Source organism: Cinclus cinclus, chromosome 28 (assembly GCF_963662255.1).
Source record: "Cinclus cinclus chromosome 28, bCinCin1.1, whole genome shotgun sequence".
Lineage (NCBI taxonomy): Eukaryota > Metazoa > Chordata > Aves > Passeriformes > Cinclidae > Cinclus > Cinclus cinclus.
Genome location: NC_085073.1, coordinates 1,535,571 through 1,550,204, shown reverse-complemented (window position 1 = coordinate 1,550,204; position 14,634 = coordinate 1,535,571). Strand labels below are relative to the sequence as shown.

The window sequence follows — 14,634 nt, the reverse complement described above, 5'->3', positions numbered from 1 at the left end:
TGGGAGAGCTGGGGGTGTTCACCTGGAGAAGAGAAGGCTCCATGAAGACCTGAGAGCCCCTTGCAGGGCCTGAAGGGGCTCCAGGAGAGCTGGAGAGGGACTGGGAACAAGGGATGGAGGAACAGGGCTGGATGGGATATGGGGAAGGAATTGTTCCCCTGGGGGGGTGGTGTGGCCCTGGCACAGGGTGCCCAGAGCAGCTGTGGCTGCCTCTGGATCCCTGGAAGTGTCCAAGGCCAGGTTAGATGGGGCTTGGAGCAGTCTGGGATAATGGAAGGTGTCCCTGCCCATTGCAGGGAATGGAATGAAATTGTGTCAAAGGTTCTTCCAAACCCAAATCATTCCATGACCTACAGAGTTCTGTGCCTGCTATGTTCTCTGGTTACTTGTTGCAAGGGTAGGGTACTCAGTGTATTGAAGACAGCATGATAAATTTATATGAGTGGAATCATGCTCTTCACTTGTCAGGAGAATAGTCCCCCAGTCCTCCCCAGTGCAGCGTGCTTCTAGGAAGTGACAGTCCTGACTGCCAGGGCTCACTGTGGGTCACACTTGGAGGGTTTAGTCTTGTTTGGAGTCTGTTTCCCTGGTCTTTAAACACCCATTTCCTTAAGTTTTATTAGGACCTGGTACTCTTTGGTAATTTGCTGGAATATTCATGTATATATGACTTTGGGGACAGACTGAAAATATCCATAAAGCAGCTGTTGCTCTGAGCCTTCAGAGCAGGGCTGGACCTGTGAGGGATGTTGGATCCTTCCCATTCTTGCAAAAGTCATTGCAAACTGTCCACCTGGTATTTTTTCCTCTTAAACTTACTTTTGTTTTCTTCGTCTGGAGAAATAAGGTGGGCTCCAGGTGCTCAATGTTCTTCTAATTGTTCAATTACTCATTTTCTTAATCAGAAGTAAATAATCTCAGTAGGTAAGCGGGTGTCAGCCAACCATATTTAATCTTAATGACTGACCATCTTTAACTGATAAAACAAAATGAATGTTACAAAGAAATCACAAAAAACATGCTGTGGGTACGTTAGAAACATTGATCAGAATCTTGCATATGTTCTCTAGGTCTCCAAGGGATGGATTAAATGTTCCTTGCACAGAGCAGTTTGCTGTTGTATGCCGTGTCTGGTGTCATGAGAGGCTGATTGGAGCAGGTTTAAACCCAGGTGTCTAAGGGAACAGGATGTTGTTTTGGTTCTGTGTGAGATCTGAACACAGGGGATCTGGCTTCTCTAAGAGTTTTAGCAGACAGCAGGAATTACCTGTGAGTGTTTATACAAAGGGTTTATTAGACAACAGGCTCTGACATTGTGTGGGTTCAGCTGAGTTACTGCTGGATTAGGTTTCACAAGGAAGCAGCCAAAGGCAGAGGTTGTGCCAGGAGCTGGCACAGTTCTGCAGTCTGTCTGTTGGCATGAAAACACTGAGGGTTATTTGGGGTTTCATCCATTCCCATGTGGATTTTATACTTGCAGTCTCGATGTCTCAGCAGACTGGGAGGTAGTGGTTTTTGTTTGTTTGTTTGTTTTGTTTTGTTTTGTTTTTCAGTATCTAAAGTTAATCTACAGTTCTCTTGCAGTCCTTTTCTTCATTTCCTCTGACATTTGTGCTGGGATATCATAATTTGAAATCTGTGTCTGTATTTGGTGTTTGGAAATGTCTGGAAAGCATAAGCAAACTTTCTTGTCAGCTAAGACCATTGCAGAGCCAAGCAGTGTGATTAAAAAAGGGCTATTTCGCCACAGAATCCTTTGCTGTAGCAATTAGCTTTGTCCTCTAGTGTCCTTAAGTCTAACAATAGAACTTAATAACTTAGAAGTAGTATATTGTTAGAGGAAAATAGCACATTTTCCTATGCATCCTTACAGTTCTCTTCAGAAAATCCCACACATCTGACAGAGACAAGAAGGTGGCTGAGAGAGGTGTGTCTTGGGTTGAGTTGCAGTTGTTTTATTGCTCTGAGACAGTCTCGAAAGTATTTCAGTTATTTTTAGGCCTACGTTGATAAGAGCCTGTAGTAATTGGGAAATTGCCACCTGAAATGATCTTAGTATGTAATGTTATAATGGATGGTAGCAATTGTGGAGATTTGAGATAGAGGCAGAATAAGTAAGTATCCAAATAAATATCCTTCTCCTTAAATATTTTAAGGATTTTTGTTATTAATATATAATTCTTCCTGTAAGAGTTAAGAGTCAAATAAAGTGTATGTTAATTGTCTGCCTTAGAGAATTTTTCACTCTTCACTATGATGCTGTGTTTGGGAAACTGGCTGCTTGCTAGCTGTATTAATGAAGGATTAGAAACTTTTTTTTCCCTCTTGTCCCCAGGGGTGGAGGTTGGAATAGCCAAAGAAATCATGAGGCTCTTCATTTCATACCTGACAGTTCATCTGTTGATGTTTTCCTCACTTTTCTGCTCTCTATCCACAAGACTTTGTACTGATGAACTTAGTTACATTGTCTTTGTCCCACGCCCATGAAGTTTGCAAGATTGGTCAGAGTTAGTGTTTTAGTCCTAAATTTCTTGCTGTTGATGAATGCTTGTCTTGGTTTGAAAGACTGCTGTCCACTAAGGAAGGCAGGAACCTCTCTTGAAATGGAAAATGTAACACCCCTCCCTCCAAATTATTATAATTTTGAAATTAAGGAGCTCTCAGGCAAATATACAGAAATAGGAATAACAGTTTTTTACTAGGAAAAGTAAAATAAAAGTACAGTAATACAAGAAAAACCCAAAACATTGACAGAGTTAGAATCCAGCCTGACACCCTGTCAGTCACTCGGTGTTGGAGCAGTCTGATTAAATGGTGGCTGCAGTCCTCCTGCAGTGACAGGTTTGGTTCTGTTGAAGCAGTGGTCCTGTAGAAGAGTACAGTTTTCTTCCAAAGGTCCAGTCATGATGTGGAAGGGTCTGGTTTTCCTCTGGAATCCAGTGGAAAAAAACTGGATGTTCCAAATCTCAGTTTTTATCTTGGTAGGAAATGTTTGGCTTCTCCCCCTGGGTGGAGCATCTCCAAATGGGATGATGGAATTTTATCAGTCATGCAGTGGGACTCAGTGCTCCATTAACAGAAGATATCTCCCTGGAGAAAGGCTGGGTTGTGGAAAAGAGGAAGAACACTGCCCTACCTGGTTTCAGCAGGTGGCCCACTGGCAGAGAATACCTCCCACAGAGATAAGGATCACTGCCCCACCTGATTTCAACAGATGGTGATAGAAAACATGCTTTTGGTCACATCCTGCATTGTAACCCAAGACATTATCCACCCCTTATTCTATTACCATCTGCATGCATACCCAAATCATCTTTAGACTCTACAGTGAAACCTTACACTCAGTTCTCACTTAAGATTAAGTTTCCCTGTGGTACACAGAGTTTGTCCATCTTTCTGCATTACCCAGCAAGTGTAATCAGGTCCTTGAGCAAAGATAGTCCCATGGATGGGTTTGTCTTTTCCTGAGTTGGGACTAATCCACACAGTCTCTCCTAAAATACCTTTGTCCAATGCCTGCTGTTTATGAAGGCAGAGGGATGTCCAGAGTGGAAATAAAATACTTCTGAGTTACTCATGATGTATGTCTGTCTTGGGAAACCTCCTTGTCTTACTGAAATATTTGCTCTGTGGATTGTGTATGTTGAGTTCTCTTCTTATTTGCATTTCTTTTCATTTTAGTAGTGATAACATTCTTTCATTAGAATTAAATTTAAAAAATGTTTTTCCCTTTAGGGCACAGCTTAGGCTACGGCTTCGTGAACTACGTAACTGCAAAAGATGCTGAAAGAGCAATAAACACACTGAATGGCCTCAGACTTCAGTCAAAAACTATCAAGGTAGGAGCTCTTCAGTCTTCTCTAAAAACAGCATTGTAAGAACTTCATTCTGATGGTAAAGTTTGTGTGCTCCCAGCTGCAGCAAGCATGAATCTGGGAGGAGAGTAGTGAAGTGTTTTGAAACAGGTTAGTATTTGAAGATTCCCTTTCTTTATATTCCCACCACTTTTACAGCAGTGGAGGGACCATTAGAGATGGTTACCAGGCTTTTTAATTCACGCACATCTTGAATGCTTCATAATATTTGTTGTAAATCTTGTTAATATGCATGCACTCCTTTCCTTATTCAAAAGAATAGCCTGTGGTCTATGTGTAGGATTCACTCATGCTTATGTGATCTATGCAGCTTTCTCCAGTAGCAGAAATTAGGACAGAAAACTGCACTCTACTTGTGTCATCTTTTTATGAAGCTTTAGAAAATATATTGGCAAGACAGGTTCTGGTGTGACAGGTCCAGTGGCTGAGTCACAACTCAGAATTCTTTGTGGCAAAAGTGTTTGCTGATAGTGTTGTATTGGTCTGCTGCTGTCTCCTTACTGCTGTGCTAATATAGTTGTTACCCTGTCGGGACATGCCCTTTCTCCTGTTGTTTGGTTGATGTTCCCCTATTCTCTCCTGGTTCCAATTTTTTTGAACTCAAATAAAAACACATGTGTTGATAAGGGGGGTGAGGAGTTAATTAAATTGGCTTATGACAATAAATGAATCATGCCTGAACATGTATTTTTATTACTTTTAAAGGTTTCCTATGCCCGCCCAAGTTCTGAAGTTATCAAGGATGCTAATTTATATATCAGTGGCCTGCCCAGGTCAATGACACAGAAGGATGTAGAAGATATGTTTTCCCGTTTTGGGCGCATCATCAACTCCCGTGTGCTTGTGGATCAAACCACAGGTGAGTTCTGGGGCCTTGGCTGCAGAAACCTGCAGTGTACGCTGTGTGTTTGGTGTTTTTCTGAGACTGGCACTACCTAAACTTAAGTAAATTTGACTTCCACCAGCTAATCATGACATCTGGTGTCAACCAGTGATAGAATTTTAACAGAATATCCATGTTCAGTGATGTTTTTTTAAACACAGAATGACTCTTGCTATTTTTAAACACAGAATGACTCTCGCTACCTTTTTGCCAGCTTACAGCCCAAACCTCAGACCATATTAAAAGAGGATTATTGTCATTTTTATCAGCTGTTGATTTGCTAAATCTACTTTCTTGCTCTGACACATGCTGGCACTGCAGTGCAGTGCCCCTGTGTTTCTGGGCCACATGTGTGACTTGGAGTGCTGACCTTGACTTTACATGCATGTAGCTCTTATCCACGGGTGAATTCCAGGCCATAGTTACAGATTTAAAGCAAAACAAAAATGTGTTTTGTCTTTTGTACCAGCCTGGAACTCACTCACTCACTCAGTTTTCTCTTATTTTAAACCATTTGAGATGTCTTACAGGCCTCTGTGGTTACTGCTAAGCAAAGGAATTAATTTCATACACTTATTACTTCCCTGAAAGTTCTGAATATTTTTTTGTGTATTTAAAAAGAAGGAAAAAAAAGGAGAAAAGGGAGAAATTACTTAGTTATGTACTTAGCTCAGGAGAGACCAAAGTTAAGGTTTCCTTTATTATGGTAATTCTGATTCTGTGTTACAGTGTGCTTTCAGAGTTTTAATTTCTTACCCCATTATTTCAGACAGTGTAATTGTCTGGCTTATCCTGTCACCCAGGTGTTCTGTGGTTTTACTGGTAGCCCATATGTCAGGTATTAATCTGGAGGTAGCTTTTACAAGTACACTTTTTCATTGATTATGCATCTACTGTATTGGAATAGAAGACAATCTAATTCTGGCAATTCCACATTTAACATTTATAACTGGGAGGTACGTTTACACACATCAGTTCAGAAGTAGCTTTCCTGCTCTGAGAGGAATTTGCTGTAGTTCGGAGTGGGCCACCAGCAGCTCCTGGTAGGCTCAGTCTGAGTGCAGGCTGAAGTTTGCAGGGCTGTGTCCCCATCAGAGCCAGTTTGTGGTGCAGGCACCACCTGCAGGTGTTTGGTCAGATTGTGCTGCAAATGCAGCTGTATGTCAGAGAAACCTGAGGCGACTTGGTGACATGTGGGGACTGATATGGCAGACACTCCATGGCTGAGTGAAGAAAATCTCATCCCGCCTTTCCTGGAGAAAATTATTTGTTTTGCCCAACTCTGATGCCTGCATGGTCCTGTCTTTAGAGCTGGTTGTTTAGGATGCAGCTGTAATGAGAAGCAACAAAAAGATTTGTAGAGCACAGCAAACTTATTAATGTGAGTGTCCAAACCAGTCATCCCTCTCTGGCAGTCCCTAGGGTTTGGAGAGCATCTGGATTTGACAGAGCTGTAAAATGAGATGACAGAAGTCATACAAATAAAGCCTCCCTAAGAATAATACAGTTTTAATGTGTGAGCTGAGGCCAGATGCTGTGTAATTCAGCTTTCTGATAGCCTTAATAATGCATTGACTCAAGAGTGGGTTCTGTTACATCTCACAGTTAATACCTGCAGAGCCTGGGCTTGCCATCCCATCAGGAATGTAGCTGTGCCTTGGCTTTAAGCCTTCCCTTCATATCTTGATCTGTTCCCACTTAAGACATATTTTAATTTGTACTTAGCTGTACCTTCTCACAGAGGTGGTACTCCAGCCTTTGAAAATTATTCCATTTAAAAATAAACTTTCTACAATATTTATGCTTTAAATGAATGCATTGAGAAGCACTAGGATGAGCAAGCATGAAAATGGAGAAGTCACAGTAAGCTGAGCTCTAGGAGAGGCCTTTCTGAGTTATGAGTGATGCTGCTACTCTGCACTCTCCAGGGTGGGACATAGTCTTCCCCCTGGCACAGGAGCTGATCTCAGTGGTACCTGAGCATACAGTGCTGTGAGCTCTACTCTGGTGAGCCCATCTGTTGTTATTTATCAAAATGCAAACATACCTTGCTTGCTGCAGGCCCAGGTTTTGACATATTGCATTTCCTTCTGTGAAAGAGAAAAATGATCCTCAGCTGTTGCGAACAACCTGGTGATTTATGATAAGCTTAACTTCTCTATCTGGCTTTGAAGATGGTTGTGGGTGGATATAAAGAAAGCATGAAAGTGTCTGATATGTCCCTTTCTGAAACAGAGATAATGAAGTCCTACATTTAGTCTGGCCACAATACCTGCTTTGGAGTGGCACTTAAACAAAATGTGCCCTTTTAGCTTCACTGTGGTAAACTGTGTTTTCAGCCTAAGCTCAGGTCACAGATGAGAAGCAAGGGGAGGAGAGGAGAGATCACAAGGCATAACTTGTACCTCATTCAGAAGGATAGCAGCTGCCAGGGGCTGGGACTTGGAAAAAAATGCACAAATATTTAACAGCTCTGATATTGGTTCAGTACAGCTAGCAAGAGGTAATTCTTCATTGATTTTAATGAACAAAAATAATCTATGTGCCAGCTGGAAATAACGTATGTGGTGCAGGTGAAATTGTGATCTCTATATTAAAAAAGATGGAAATCCTTTATTAGTCAGACATTTGTTCCCTCATTTCTGAACCTGAGTGTGTTTCTAGCATAGAAAAATGAAAACATTTGCAAAGATGTATCAATTCTGTGTTTGTGGATGCTCTTTAGTGATAAAGTAATCAAAAGTAAGAGGTTTGGGTTTGTTCTTAACCAACAGGAATTAATTTATTTTTTTTTACTTAATTTAAAATGTTGAGTTTTTTGTGAATGGAAATGTCAGTTGATGATGAATATCATGGAATTCTGCCATGTGTTTTTTTAAGTGTTTAGTCACTGTGGTTGTTATCGCTGAAATGAGTATGCTAATTTGTCTTTGGTTTCTTAATTTTGTACTTTATCCTTCGGCTGCAGAAGAAATGTAAATGTAGAAAACTTGAAAGCTGTGACCATAGAAATACTGAACATTTTTGGATTTTGTTTTCAGAGTTATTTTGAGTTTATCCTGAACTTCAATTTTTTTGTTTGTTTGTTTTTTTTTTTGTTTTGTTTTTTTTTTTTTTTTTTTTTTTTTTTTATTGGTTCGGTTACAAGGTTTGTCCAGAGGGGTCGCATTTATCCGGTTTGACAAAAGGTCAGAAGCAGAAGAGGCAATTACAAATTTCAATGGTCACAAACCCCCAGGTTCCTCCGAGCCCATTACAGTGAAGTTTGCAGCCAACCCCAACCAGAATAAAAATGTGGCACTGTTGTCGCAGCTGTGTCATTCACCAGCTAGACGGTTCGGAGGGCCAGTGCATCACCAGGCGCAGAGATTCAGGTAGGTTAGGAAGAATGAATGCATTTAAGGCTGTGCTCCTGTTCCTGTGTCTTTCTGGGGAGCTGTGCCCCTGCAGCTGGGCAGTGATACCTTCATGTGTGAATGAATACATAGTGCACTGTGTGTCCTCAGTGTTATGTAAAGAAACTGTTTCAAATATGATTAAAGAAAAATTTTACTTGTAATTTATACTGAAGCTAGTATGTAAAGGTACCTGCACTCTGGTGTCTGTTTCCACTACTGGGTTACAGTGAGGGGACAGCAGCAGCAGGGTCCAGGTGGGAGTTGGTAGGTACCTGTCTCAACAGATCCCCATTCTGTGGTCTATATATCTGAACACAAATAGAATTTGGCAACTTAATTAAAGCTCTGAGTGGTTGGTTCCAGCAGGGAGGTGTTACAGTAAGAGAGGAAAACCTTATTTCTGAGAAGGAGGTTCTGTGGGATTCCTGCCTGCATTGCAATCTGTGCAGGGTTCTGCCTTCCCTCAGGGCCTCATGAGTTTACTGATGAGAATATTGAGTAGTTGCAGCACCCTGTCTGCTTCCAGGGCTATGGAAGACACTGCTTTGCCACAGAAAACTGTTTTGGTTGCTTTGAATATGAATTGCTTGAATTGGAAATGCCTCAGATGTTCATGGAGGAAGCTGATGGTTGGAGGGTGGCCTGGAAAATGCAGTGTATTGACTGTCTTTGCAGAGTAGCAATGGGCTTTGAGATGATATATGTTCCTGAGAGCAGAGGTTCCCTGTTGAGAATTTACTCTTTTTTTTTTTTTTTTTTTTCTCCTGTGAGGGATCCAATGAGCTCAGTGAAATTGGACTAAAATCTCAGCCACCTTTTAGCTCTGCTGCTGTTGCAGTGTTGCTGTTTCCTGCTGTCCACAGTGTTGTAGCTCAGCATTTTGAGACCAGCTCTGTGTAATGGATCTCCAGAGAAAATTTGCAGTTTGTAGTCAGCTGTGATTTTATACTGAGAGTGGTTGAACAGTTTGTCCAAGGAGACAGTGAAGTAAATTTCTGTCCTTGGAGATGCTGAAACCTGGCTGGAATTTATACCAAAAGGGTTAATCTAATTTCTACTGTGCTTGTGTAGTTTTAGCAGGAAACAGGGTATGCAGGATCTGCTTTCTCAGCAAGGATGGTTGGAAGACAAGGGGGAGACATCTGGCTTAGGAATGCAGCCACAGCCAAAACAATGACTGAAGCTGGGAAACTGGGGAGAGCTTTATGGTAAATGAGCAAAATATGCATGTGGTGACTATATAAGCAACACACTTGTAGAGGATCACGTGCATGCAAGGTGGAGTAGGAGTTATCCTCTGTGCAACCAGGCCTGTAATGAATACCCTTCTGAATGCTACACTGGTGTTAAGGAGTTTTATTTGGTTGATTTTTGGTGCGTTTTGTGACAGGGTGAGTTTAAGCAACCTGCTCCAGGTGCCCTGCTTTGAGCAAAGGGGCTTATTAGAGGATTTCTAGAGGTCCCTGCCAGCCCAGTTTTCTTCAGCTGTAGCCCAGGGAAGTATAGCTCAGGCAGCTCCTCGTTTCCCTGAAGCAGTCACCCAGATCTGCACCCAAACCTTCTGAGCCACACTGAGGAATGAAACTCTGCATTGTTTGCATTTAGGTGTATTATTAAAAAATTATCACATCTGCCCTTTGTCTCACACAGGGCTTCAGTGTGTCCTGCTCCTAGTAAAATCTTGAGACTTAAGGCTCGTTTTTTCATTCTTAACTTGCTTAATTTAATTGGACATTTCATCATTGTTCTTCCCCCTAAAATTTATGCCAGGATCAAAATGCATCAGAAGAAGCAGTGCAAATAATATTCACATCCATAATTAAGAGACCAAATACCTTTAATTCAGTTCTGTAATGATAACTCAGGAACAATACAAATTATTAATGTTATTTATGTCAAGAGTTGGTGGTGAAACTAAATTTTAATAACCAGTTTGTTAATTTTTCTCTTATCGTATCATTTAGAGCAGCATTAATGTCAATTGTGTGCACTTCATAGAATCACAGACTGGTTTGGGTTGAAAGGGACCTTAAAGCTCATTTTGTCCCACCCCTGCGCTTCCATTATGCCAGGGTGCTCCAAGCCGTGTGCAACCTGGCCTGGAACACTTTCAGGGAGGGGCAGCCACACCCAGTGTTTCTGTAGGCTTGGGATGTCAAGGTGGGGGTTAAGATGGAGAAAGTGTTCTGTCTTTGTTCCATTCTGTTGCCATGAGAGCTGTGTCCTGCTGGATGCCTGTGCCCAGTGCTTGTTTGTCAGCACATTCTGGCTGACTGCTGCTCCCAGTAACAAGCCTGCTAGCGGGGAAAGAGCTGAAGATTTTGAGGTCCCACAGCCTGGCAGAGGTTGGACTAGAGCAGCTGTGGGTCAGGCTGTGCTTTCAGGAAGATGCTGTGGACAGAAGAGCCATCAGTTGACTTGCAGACACATGCTCTTCATCTCTGCCTCGTCAGGCTTGTGAGAACTGCAGCACTTACTGCAAAGCTTCCTTCCCTCAATCACTCATGCAGGCACGCCTGTACACAATGCTTACACCATGGAGTCATGGAATGATTAAAGTTGGAAAAGACCTCCAACATCAAGTCTGTCCCACAATCCTTTGTATTTTTCTTCCCACCTTTAGTGTTAGCTGCAAGTTTTTCTAGTGAGTTTGTCTTCCTTGAAGGATGCTGAACTGAAGGAGTTGTGATTACTCATGCTGTGGTTAAACTCGGGAACTTGAGTTTGGGCTGGAATCTTGTTTGTTTTGGTAGTGAACAAGACATGATGAGTGGATAAGTAGCTTCCACAGAGCCTGCAGTCTGTATAAATTAAAGTTGTGATCTCTGCTCCACAGAGGTTGAATACTTAACCTGATATTTTGATTACATTTCATCTCGTTTTATCATAATCCCTGTAAATCCAGGATTAAGCCTTTAGTACCTAATTTGTAATTATTAGTTTCCTACAGATATCTCTCCAACCCTTTGTTTAAAGTTCTTTTAATCCTTTTGAGTTCCTGTGGTATTCACGGCTCACATCAGGATCTGGTCTTAGTGCTGTCCCCCACTGGATCCTGGGCTAATTCAAATACCCAGGCTCTCTGCTTCCATCCAGAGGGAATGTCGTCACAGCATGGGGTTGTGTCTGGAAGACAGATAAAACATCTGGGGCAGGGTTTTCTTTAGAATGTAAGATTTGATTGCTTAAAGAGAGTAGCAGATCTCCACGTGCTGAACTCTGATGAAATTGAGGTGTATAGCTCCCTGAAACATGGCAAGACTGCCCAGGGCCCCAGGAAGTCCTGTGCTTTTGAAGCTTGTCAGAGCTTTATAGTAGAACACTATTTGAAATCTCAGTTATTACCAGTTCAGCTGATTTTGCCTTCATGCTTGTTTCAGGTTGGTCAGGGAGCCACTTCCTGTAATGGGCATAACTCTACTGATATCAGCCCATTGAGTTCTGCCCTGAAGGGGAGCAATTTCTGATAGTTCTTTGATCCAAGTGGAAATGCAAAACTGTTTAACCGTATCAGTGATATGTTTGCTCAGACAGCTCCTGTACACCTGCTTGATTTCACTCCAGTGAAATTGTTCAAGTTTTCAGTTTTTAGACCAATTTGCAATTTGAATGCAAGCTGTATGTATTGAGTAGAAATCATTTAATCAGAGTTCTGGAAGGATATGTGAGTGAAATCCCAGTTGTTTCTATTCTTCCTTACGTGGTTGTTTGACCCAACACCTTGATTTATTTCAGGCTTAGAGTTTGTGTCACTGAGTTCTCAACAATATTTTTTTTGTGTTGGCCACAGCAGATTATTTCTGTCTGTAACAGACAGCAGAAAAAGTTGCTTGTCAGAAGGATATCATCAGTGTAGCTGAGCTGCTGCTCTTTGGAACTATTAGAAAGTAAAAAGCTGCCAAGCTGAAGTGCAATGGCAGCGCATACTGGTATAAAAACTAATGTTCCTGCTTATTGGCATCCCACCTGTGATGCTGTATGTAACTGTCCTCAGAGTGCAGAGAAAATAGTTCAGCAAAACCAGCATAAAGCTATGTTGGGGGAGGTTTAGGCTGGGTACTGGGGAAAGGTTCTTCCCCCTGAGGGTGCTGGGCACTGCCCAGGCTCCCCAGGGAATGGTCCCGGCCCCAAGGCTGCCAGAGCTCCAGGAGCGTTTGGACACCGCTCTCAGGGATGCTCAGGGTGGGATTGTTGGGGCGTCTGGGCAGGGCAGGGGTTGGACTTTATGATCCTTGTGGGTCCTTTCCAGCTCTGGAGTTTCTGTGATTCTATGAAAAGAATTTATAGGACTTGCATAGACCTAAAAAGAAATTGCTTTCATTTAAGAGTGTCATTTCTGAGCTTACATCCTCCAGTGACTTAAACTAATTCCAGGATCTGTTAAATGAAGTAGTCTGTCTGTCTAACGGCAGAGGGAGCAAAAGGTCATTAATAGAATGAGAAGCTTATAAAGTGAAAAAGAGTTATGGTAGAAAATACATTATTGTTGATATTTAATGCCCCAAGATGTTGGAGTATTAGGTTAGCATGGCTTGAAAGAACACTCCACAAATAACACTGGCTACAGATTCTTTGGGAGGGTTGAAAAAGAAGCATGGAGGAGACAGTATAAAAATAATTACAACAGAAATGAGGACACCAGCTGTAAGTGTGCTAAGAGATTGTTCAAATTACAATATTAAAGGAATTTTAGAGCCACTTTCTCTGAAACCTCCTGGATCGCTGTTGTTTGTCCTAGTAGGACATTCTTTTAAACATCCTTAATAAGTATAACTTCCTAAAGGTCATCTTAAATTGGCATGGCCACAAAAATCTGTCCTGGTAGGACAGAGAGCTCTGTGACAGCTGCTCCAGGCCCTGCTCATGCAGGCTGTTACCCTGAGCTGGGTGAGAGATCTGAGGTCCCTCTTGTGCAGACTGAGAACAAAGATTCTTCAGATTGGTGAATAGTATTTCCTATGGGGTTTTTTTAATTGCTTTTCAGATATTTCTGGGGACTTTCTTGGTTTTACCCTGTTTTGTTTGGTTTGTGTTTCTTAATAAACCTGTAACATTTTTGTGAGTCAAAGAAGGAAGAGCGGGACAATCTGTTTGAAGAGAGGTGTATCCAAAGAGCAGAGGTGCTTGCTATTTTAAATTATTTTGTCTGTAAAAAACATTCATATTTGTCATTTTCTTGCATTTAAACCAGTTCTTCTTCTACAATTGATTGCAGTCCTTGATGTGGTGTTCCCTGGGCTCGTGGGCAGAACCTGAGCCTTTGGAGCAGACAGGGGCAGAGCTGTACTGACTGCTGGAACCAACATCAGGCAATTCTAAGCTCAGTGGTTTGAGCAGGGACTAAGGATTGGTGATTTGTTGAGATAAAAAAACTTGACAGATGTTAAGATAAGTTCATCCTACCAGATCATTACTCACTTGGAAAGAAGCTACAGAACTGAAGGTGTGTCTGTCAGAACAAGTAAGTGTATCAAGCATGCAAACGCAGGAATGTTTATACAAAGCCAAAAGAAATAGCACATGTGTCACCTCATCATCAGCTCACACGGGTTGGTATGTCTCATTCACCTTGTGGTACTTCTAACTGCATTTTCAGTCTGGCTGTAGTAAAAGGCTTCCCAAACTTGGATTTTCTTGAGGCTGGCTGTCAGTGAGTCAGTGCAGCTCAGGAGTGTCCCACTGTGCTCCCGAAACCCCTGGGCTGCAGAGCAGCAGCAAGGGGGTGACACTTGCTCTGGGAACAGGAGAGTCCAGGAGCTCAGGTGTCCAAGGCAGCAAGCTCTGAGCACCAGAGAGCCGGGGGGAGCTGGGCACTGAGTGGTTCTCGTGTTTGAGTGCACAGTGTGTGTGTGCGTGCACTGCTGCCCCTCTGCTCCCCTCTCTCCCCATACACCTCCTTGAACCCTCCCTCCTCTAGAAAGGCAGCAGCAGGTCCTTCATGCAGGGCAGGAAAGAATCATAGAGGGAAGCATTTGGCACCTACTGCAGCATTCACTGCCCAGACATCCCTTCCCTGTTTCCTCCAGGTCAGCAGAGAATCAGGATCTGCCACGGCCCTGCTCTTGGCAGAGAGCAGCTCGTGTACCACTTTTAAGGGGTTTGCAAATCACCAGTGGTGAACCTCAGTTTGGGAACCCCTGGTATAGTATAATTATATTCCTATGATCTCACGACCTCATATTTTTAAATAATAAATAATCACAAGGGTTCAAATTGAATTTTTGACCTTAGCTTTTACATTTCCTGGCCTTTGAGCTGTGCAACCCTAATATTGCGCTAAAATACTGAGAAATTTTGATTTTCTGAAATGTAGGCCAGAAATAGAATAAAGGGGAATTAGAAATGTGGGTTATAGAGAAAAGAAATTAATACAAAACAAGATACAAAAAGGAGAAGATTTTTGCTTTTTGTTATGCATGAATCCTGCTGAGGTATTGTGAAAGAGGCAAGGTTCAGGAAGAGTGTGTAGGTGATTTAA

At 42.1% G+C, this 14,634-nt stretch overlaps 1 protein-coding gene across 2 annotated transcripts in view; it reads left to right on the top strand.

Annotated features, from left to right (window-relative positions):
- ELAVL1 (ELAV like RNA binding protein 1) overlaps positions 1-14,634 on the top strand; it is a 41,336-nt gene that overhangs the window by 24,463 nt on the left and 2,239 nt on the right. Inside the window, exons 3-6 of one of the 2 annotated variants that reach the window (XM_062510206.1) lie at positions 3,736-3,839; positions 4,581-4,734; positions 7,907-8,132; positions 14,183-14,296. In XM_062510206.1, coding sequence (XP_062366190.1) covers positions 3,736-3,839; positions 4,581-4,734; positions 7,907-8,132; positions 14,183-14,296 — 598 coding nt within the window. The remainder of the gene's footprint in view (positions 1-3,735; positions 3,840-4,580; positions 4,735-7,906; positions 8,133-14,182; positions 14,297-14,634) is intronic. The other variant, XM_062510207.1, reaches the window with a different exon arrangement.